The 8,482-nt window shown below is 40.2% G+C and overlaps 1 protein-coding gene across 3 annotated transcripts in view; it reads left to right on the forward strand.

Annotated features, from left to right (window-relative positions):
• LOC109468288 overlaps positions 1-8,482 on the forward strand; it is a 20,770-nt gene that overhangs the window by 7,623 nt on the left and 4,665 nt on the right. For 2 of the 3 annotated variants that reach the window (XM_019766542.1, XM_019766543.1), the window contains exons 5-11: positions 4,056-4,283; positions 4,644-5,012; positions 5,557-5,780; positions 5,960-6,116; positions 6,882-6,920; positions 7,677-8,009; positions 8,131-8,231. In XM_019766542.1, coding sequence (XP_019622101.1) covers positions 4,056-4,283; positions 4,644-5,012; positions 5,557-5,780; positions 5,960-6,116; positions 6,882-6,920; positions 7,677-8,009; positions 8,131-8,231 — 1,451 coding nt within the window. The remainder of the gene's footprint in view (positions 1-4,055; positions 4,284-4,643; positions 5,013-5,556; positions 5,781-5,959; positions 6,117-6,881; positions 6,921-7,676; positions 8,010-8,130; positions 8,232-8,482) is intronic. The other variant, XM_019766544.1, reaches the window with a different exon arrangement.

Genomic DNA, 8,482 nt, shown 5'->3' on the forward strand with positions numbered 1-8,482 from the left:
GGGGCGGGGGGGCTTTTGAGGCCCGCCCCTGTAACTCAACAACCACTTATCGTATTGCCACCAATTTTCTAGAGAATGGTGTAGAAATATAAAATTTTTGAATTCAGTCTAAAAATTAATTCATAACAACAAATTTGGTGTCATTGTGACGTCTTTTATGGGATTTTTTTAGGTAAACAGTAAATCTCAGAGGAATTTTTTACAACCAAACTTATTAAACAAAAATGTCCATGACAGAATGTTAAGGTCTACCTATGTTGCCCCTGGCAACAATATTGACGTCAAAATAACGTCATATGATGATGTAATGCATAATTAAGCTTATTTCTAAAAGAAATATGCGAGTTACGTATATATTTTTATGTAATACATCCAACTCTTTTCCTGTATTGCTAAAATCACCGGTGCACCGTTTTTTTTTCGACGAATCTTACCCTACGGGATCAAAACTGACCCCATAATGTTTTGCACGAATATAGTTAATTTGTGACTCTTTTTTGTGATTTTTAAGTATGTACATATATAGTTTCATGATTCTATAAAGGACAGTTTTTAACATGATTAGGTGTGAATAATTTCTGTTCATTATCATAATTTATGCATCGTACACAAGATACGTACAGACAGCCATGTAGACGACCTCTGACGCCAGTTTTCTGATTCAACATGTTGAGGTTATTCAAATGGCAGTAGAAAATTCAAGAAAACATATATTACCTGGAAGAAATGTTGTTGACAACAAAAGACAAATACTGGGGTCAGCTTTGACCACACTGGACAACGCATAAACTGTCTAGGATACCTCAATCAAAGATGTATTATGTACCTTTATGTACAGCTCATTATGTACCTTTGTCCTTTCTTCTTCTTCTTATTATTACTTTGTTTTATTGTTTCCTTTTATGTGTGAGGAGAGGGCTGACATAAGTTTCATAACTTTTTGCCCAATCCTCGAAAAATAAATGTGAACTAGAAAGGCCAACATTTGCTTCGTAGCAAATGTAGTATTTCACTCCAAGTCCCTCCCCAAACAAAAATAGAAGATTCTTAATAAATCATACTGCAATTATACAAGGACAAGCTTTTTGAATCTTCACAGCTTTATTTACAAAAATGGCACTTGGCAATTATCTCCCAATTTAAAAAAAATGAAAGCACTTTAAATCTCGACAGCTTTACTTAAAACTTATCTCAATCTCATAAGTTATATATTGCAAGTATCTAAATACTACTAATGACGAGAATGTAACTACTACTAACTTCACGGTCTGAGAAAAATGGACATGTACACGTAACTATTTATTCACCGTGGTGACAGGTGCAGGAAAAAGAAAGTCCAGGAATTATTTGTTAACTGTAATGATAAGTTCACGATACAGAGGTGGCAGTGAAAACTGTAAACATAAAGGTACGGTAAAAAAATCAGGAATTACAACAATCAATTTACGGAGTATGTTTGCTTAGTTATTTCACTCCATGGAGTGAAATACTGTCTTTCCTGATGTTTGTTCTTCTTCTCCTTCTTCTCCTCCTGCCATTTCTTTAAATCGATTCAACTCCTTCATTTTTGGGCCAAATAACATGAAATTTAGCATGAAGAATTTAGCAAATACCCCCAGGCGTTTTTTTTAATTTTTGTGATACATGCTTTTAGAATGGTTTTATTTGAGCTTTTTGGCTGCATTATAGAAAATGTACTATAGCAGTGTGTTACTATATTTCGGCATGAGTCATCAGAATGGCATGTACGGCAAGCAACCAATAGGCATGCAGCATTCCTCTATTCTTCTTGCTGATTGGCTGTTGGATTTGATTGGATTAACTCAATTGACACCTGGTCAAAGCCATTCCATATTGACAGTATGAACTCAAGTGTTTGGTAGGTACCCACAGGCCACGAAATACGCCTCAATTTTCGAGGGACGTTCTGCGGAAGAGTGCAAGACGCTCTGCGGGAGAGTGCGGTACGTTCTGCGGGAGAGTGCGGTACGTCCTGCGGTCTGCTGGTGATTGGAAACGCCACTGCGAAACTTCTTCTGCGTAAGAAATCTTTGGCGAGATTACGGTCGTTAATGAGCAGCCTTTGTATTTCGAGATTTACATGACACTTATTCCCCCTCATTTTCACGTATTTGTTCACAATTTGTGGACAATACGGGGGATTATCAGCGCGGCGGGTCGGCCGTGGGCGATTGATGTTTACTATTTGATACCGATTCGTGTGATTCCAATAAACATTTCACTTAACTACGGACTAGTTGGAAGAATGATAGATGCGTGGATGCCTGTATATGATTTAACAAAATGTTTGTTAAAATGGTTAAATCTGATCCCGGGATTCGAACTTGCAATCCCTGGAATTGCCGCCCTGCGCATTACCAACCGAGCTAACTAGGTGTGATTAAATTGCGCACTGCCTTGTATGGCATATAAAGTAACCTTCTTTATCAGGTTCGCGTTTGAACCACCTTGATGTAACGTAACTATCAACCCGGCTAGCAGAATCCGCCGTCTCCTTTAATATTATAGCCCCGCCCTGTCCAATCTTTGAAAATGTCCGGCATTCAAGCCCTCGACCCTCACTTTAGGAAAATTTGCCACGAAGACGTCTTGCGATGTTCTCAGCAACAACAAACGTACACTCTTCAATGTTGTACACTGTACACTCTTCAATGTTGGTGATTCTTCGGAAATCGATAACAGAACCTAGATAATACTAGTTGTAAATTATAGTCGGTAAAAATTGTGGAAAATTGTTGATACCGTGGCGCGCGCGCGCCGACGATACACATTACGTGTTTAACCGCGTTTGTAACTTTGTCTACTCGCGTGGTGTAGGTCATTGACCCCCCGCTTGCGTTGTTCCAACAGAGAAGAGCAAAATGTCTGGCAGTTTAAGCGTCAGATTTTCAGTGTTTGTTAAATCACATACAGGCATCCACGCATCTATCATTCTTCCAACTAGTCCGTAGTTAGGTGAAATGTTTATTGGAATCACACGAATCGGTATCAAATAGTAAACATCAATCGCCCACGGCCGACCCGCCGCGCTGATAATCCCCCGTATTGTCCACAAATTGTGAACAAATACGTGAAAATGAGGTGGAATAAGTGTCATGTAAATCTCGGAATACAAAGGCTGCTTATTAACGACCGAAATCTCGTGAAAGATTTCTTACGCAGAAGTTTCGCAGTGGCGTTTCCAATCACCAGCAGACCGCAGGACGTACCGCACTCTCCCGCAGGACGTACCGCACTCTCCCGCAGAGCGTCTTGCACTCTTCCGCAGAGCGTCCTGCACTCTCCCGCAGAACGTTCCTCGAAAATTGAGGCGTATCTCGTGGCCTGTGGGTACCTACCAAACACTTGAGTTCATACTGTCAATATGGAATGGCTTTGACCAGGTGTCAATTGAGTTAATCCAATCAAATCTAACAGCCAATCAGCAAGAAGAATAGAGGAATGCTGCATGCCTATTGGTTGCTTGCCCTACATGCCATTCTGATGACTCATGCTGAAATATAGTAACACACTGCTTTAGTACATTTTCTATAATGCAGCCAAAAAGCTCAAATAAAACCATTCTAAAAGCATGTATCACAAAAATAAAAAAAAAAACGCCTAGGGGTATTTGCCCACTCTACCTTCATGCCAAATTTCATGTTATTTGGCCCCAAAATTAAGGAGTTGAATCGATTTAAGGAAATTTAAATGACAGGAGGAGGAGGAGGAGGAGAAGAAGAAGAAACATCATGAAAGATTATTTCACTTAATGGAGTGACATAATGAAATAAATAAAATCGAAGATGTTCCAATCTCGGGAAAATGTATGAGAAGTTATAAGACATATATGCAAACAAATGCATTTACGACAAGAAATGTAAAAATGGCACATATTTATATACGCCTGGGGTCAGGTTTGACCCCAAACGGTACGATGGTTTGAGGGTTAAGGCCTATTAAGATATGGTGACTACAGCAGGTAGGGAGACTTTGACCTCGCAGACTTTAAATTTCTTTTAAATATGCATATTTGTTTGTTTGCTTTTTTTAAGGACGCCTTCTCGAGAATTTTGAAGTTAGAATAAAAGGCAGAGAATGGCAGTCGTGGGGCTCAAGTGAAATGTGCGGAGTCCCGAATCACGGCACGCTAGCCAATGGGCAGAGCATCACCGTGGACTGCGGCCCTCCGATCGTCGGCAGATACGTCCGGATCCAGCTGCCTGAGAGGTCGGATACTGACGTGCTGTCCGTGTGTGAGGTGGAGGTGTTCCCAGGCTTGGGTAAGTATTTTTTTCTTTTTCTTTTTAACTTCCAAACGGATCCTTCTGAGTACTGCACGACTGTCTAGCATCACAGACCGATGTAACAATGTGCTTGCTGAGGTTTCATCATAGCGTTACTATTCAAATGTAGAAAGGACCATACTAGCTCCTTATAGTATTGTTCGCAAGGTAGTGTACGCTCTAAAATCTTTCTGTTGTACATAAAATTGACAATTTGCTGAAATAATTCTGAATTTGCTGGTAATCACATTCTGACCAAAAAAGTGCTTTGAATTGATCTCTGACAATTGTGTTTCTGCTAAGATGGCAGTGGTCAGATTAACCTAGTAAAGTCACAAGTTCATACTGAACCTTTAGGATGCCCAGCTGGTTCCATCGTCCATGGGGGTATCTGTTACATGCCCGTCAACACCCCGATGAACTACGGGAACGCACGGGCAACATGCCAACACCGTGGCGGTACCCTATCCATGCCACGCCATCGCCACATCAACGCGTTCCTGACTGATACAGCCATCCGTGAGGACATGTACAGCCACTACTGGATCGGGCTGTTCAAGGAGAACGGGGACTGGACCTGGGAAGACGGCAATCGGCTTTCCGGGTTTCGCGGATGGGGAACAGAACAGCAAATCACGATCGGCAACTGCACAGTACTTCGCCCTGACGGTACTTGGCAAGTTGAGTCTTGTGAGACGACGGCCAAGTTCTTTTGTCAGGTCCAAGGTGACTAGTTTTGTTTGACTACATAAATTTGCATCGCCCTTGTCTTGAAATGTGCAATTTTTATGTCCTATTGGACTATGAAACTTGTCCTTACTTATTTGCATATCTATCAATACTTCGTGCTTAATATAATCTGCCTTTCTAAGTGTCGACTGTCACTGATGAAAGTTAGTGGATGCTACCTGAAACGTTTGACCGTTTCCAAAACCGTATCCAGGTGCTTGCCGACTAACTATTTTCTTTCGTGTCTTATTACCTGGATGTCTAACCTTCGCCGGCGTAGTTCTGTTTCTCTCAAGGTTATGCGATGTTTATACGATACTGCGGCGTAACTCTCTAACTTTATGAAAATGTCTCTCACTTTATTTAAAAAATCAATATCTTCAACCGACCTATCAAAGCATAGTACAAAAGTTAGACATAAATTCTGTATCTTTTTGTTTTGGCTACATAGAAATGCATCATGCGCCTTGAAGCAAACTCAGCTCATGAAACTCATAGTGACTGTAATCTTAAAGGTTTGTTAATTATTGAACCCATGCAGCGCCTGTGGATCTTGCGACTGTTGGGTACCAAAAACATGGCGGAGCTTACCTTCGAGCTTTCTCGGTAAAGAAGACGCTTGATGAGGCCAAAGTCGCCTGTGATCAGTTCGGTGGAGGACGTCTTGCTCAGCCCACAACAAGAGAATTCAATGATATCCTGACCGGTATTGTAGGAGAAGCATCTGCTGACGAAAAGTTTTGGATCGGTCTGAAAATGTTTGAGGTATGTACTTCATTACTAGCTGTACTAAACCTAGTGTAATGTTTCACGAATTGAAAGCAAGAAAACAGCTGTGTCCCTACATGTATATATTGTGTTGACCATTGCCAAGGTGAAAAAAATATGCATGAATTTACACATGAAAATGTTTAGCTCAGACTTGTTTTGGCATGTTTTCTCAGGACTTCTGGTCGTGGTCGGATGGGACCCCAAGCGAGATGTCCTACAGCAGCTGGGCATCTGGACAACCATCGGGGCAGGGCTGCGTCACGACGACGTCAACTGGAGAGTGGAGCGTGAAAAACTGCGACGAAGAGGCGTTCTACGTTTGCCAGATAGGTAAGTAATTGCAGTACTATTAACACAAAAAAATTATCTATCCTCAACACACCACAACTCTGCTTGACCTAATTCTTTCACTGAATGGGCAATGGGCAGGTAGATCATCCAATGACACCCATTTGTTTGCCTTCGCAGAAGGAAAATATATTGTTTTTGCTCTGTTTCTTTTTCCTCTTCTCCTTCCTCTTCTTCTCGAAACATATTAGGTCAAGGATCAGGACCAGACGTCTGTCACCATTGGTAACTGGTGTTTGATAATGTTGCAAGTGCCATGCAGAACGGTGCTCAAGAGGAGCTGTATGGCCACCATATATACATGTATATGACTGTTTAGGAAGGTAAACATGATGCAGTTGCTTTGTAATGTGCCATTTGTATGCAATGACCAGTGGCAGCATTTGTGTGTTTTATAAATCCTTTATATTATTCCCTTGATTATTTCCACTGTAACAGTATACATTGTATAGAATATTGTGGAGGTAGTTTTAACAACTGTTTATCATAATGATTAAGACTAGGATCGGGGGTTTATAAACATTCCAGGTGTCTGACATATAGGAAGTATGATATGATAAGGACATTTTTATGTCCATTAGAAGTCAAAGCAAAAACGTTGTTAGCTGAGTTGAACGATTCATTTAATTCATTTCAAGACATGCATTGAGGTTTGATTATGAAGTCCCATTGGTTGGTAGTTTTGATGCAACGTTCTGCAGTAAGGACCGATGCGTCGTCCTCAGTATATTCTCTTATTTATTTCAGGTGATGAGAGCCTATATGAGATGGATCCTTACTCTAAAGGTAACTATGTTGTATGTTTTGCACTAAATAAGTTTGGATCCTGTAATTAAACCCAAATGACATTAGATTTATCATGGGGTACCTTGGACACATTCCCGCGTCATTTACTAATTTGGTATATATCATTTGAATGTTATTTAAATGCCACATCAAATGCCACTTGTGTACAATATGTGAACAATGCATGTTAGCTATGTTCAGACAATAAATGCATTTTTGGGGTTCCTGTGCCCCAATACTACAACCAAATATATTTACCTATCATGCATTTGGCATGGCAGTGTCTTTGATATATCCCAAAAGAGCTACAATAATAATTTTGGCATAAATCATCATCACCCGTCTTCAAAGCTGTGTAAAATGGGATTTTTGTTCACTTTCTGTAAAAAAATAATTTTTGGCTTCTGTATGTAACTATATTACAACAAAATGACCCGGAATTCGGTATGGGGTGCCTCCTTCAATTTCAAGCAAATGACCTTATATTCGGTACCGATGTGTCCGTGAGATATGCTAACAGATCTTCATCCACACTTTTGGCATACACTACTTCATAACCGTGTGAAATGGAAAATTCGAAGTATTTGGAAGATCTTGGAGGTACAGAGTATAAAGAAAATTGTGTAATAAAATAATTTAATTATAGATCCTGTGATAGTTTATCTATTTGAGGTGTAGTAATAATTGACTTTGGCAAGAAAATATCCATTGAAACAATGAACCTGTTATTGAAATGAAATTTTTTTCTCCATCCAGTAGTGCGATGCGGCGGAACAATCGACGGAAGTTTTGGCCAGATCGTATCACCAGGATATGGACAGAGTCTGAACAACCCCGAAGAACTGGACTGTGAGTGGAAGATCACAGTCCCGGATGGAAAGGTCGTACAGTTTACATTTGGAGACTTTCAACTGGAGGAAAACGGCAACCTCGAGATATTCGATTTCTGTCCTTACGGAAACCGCGTCGAGAGTCTTTCAGGAACTGCCGAATCCAATCTGACTATCACCACCACCGCCAATGAGGCCTTCCTCAAATTCAGCTCCAGTGGTCTACAACCGACGCATCGTTTTAACATCAGCTTCCAAGGTATTTAGTGCCGTGGTTTCATTAAATTTGTTTTTAAATTTGCCTGATACATTGTTGATAACTTGTAAACAGTTTTGCAATCAATTTCTATGAAACATGACCATCTGTATATATATTTTAGCAATCTCCCCACCACACCGTATATATGGTCTACAGAACAGCCAGCATACTGCACGGAACAAGAGAGCTGCGAAGGCAGGGGGCATCAAAGCTGGCCTGAAGGTATGTATGATAAAGGACCCCGAATGTACAGTTTTTGTTTAAATATGGCATTGAAAAAAAATTTAAAAGCCTATACGAATAGAAATGAAAAAAAAAACGCATGGGGGTATTGGCCCACTTTCTCTTCATACCAAATTGAAATTTCAGGTCATTTGTCCCTAACATAAAGAAGTTTAATCCATTTAATGAAATGACAAGAGATGGAGGAGGAGAAACATGTCATTGAGTACATTTGTAAAAGCAAGGTAATG

Source organism: Branchiostoma belcheri, unplaced genomic scaffold (genome assembly GCF_001625305.1).
Source record: "Branchiostoma belcheri isolate BF01 breed outbred unplaced genomic scaffold, Haploidv18h27 scaffold198, whole genome shotgun sequence".
NCBI lineage: Eukaryota > Metazoa > Chordata > Leptocardii > Amphioxiformes > Branchiostomatidae > Branchiostoma > Branchiostoma belcheri.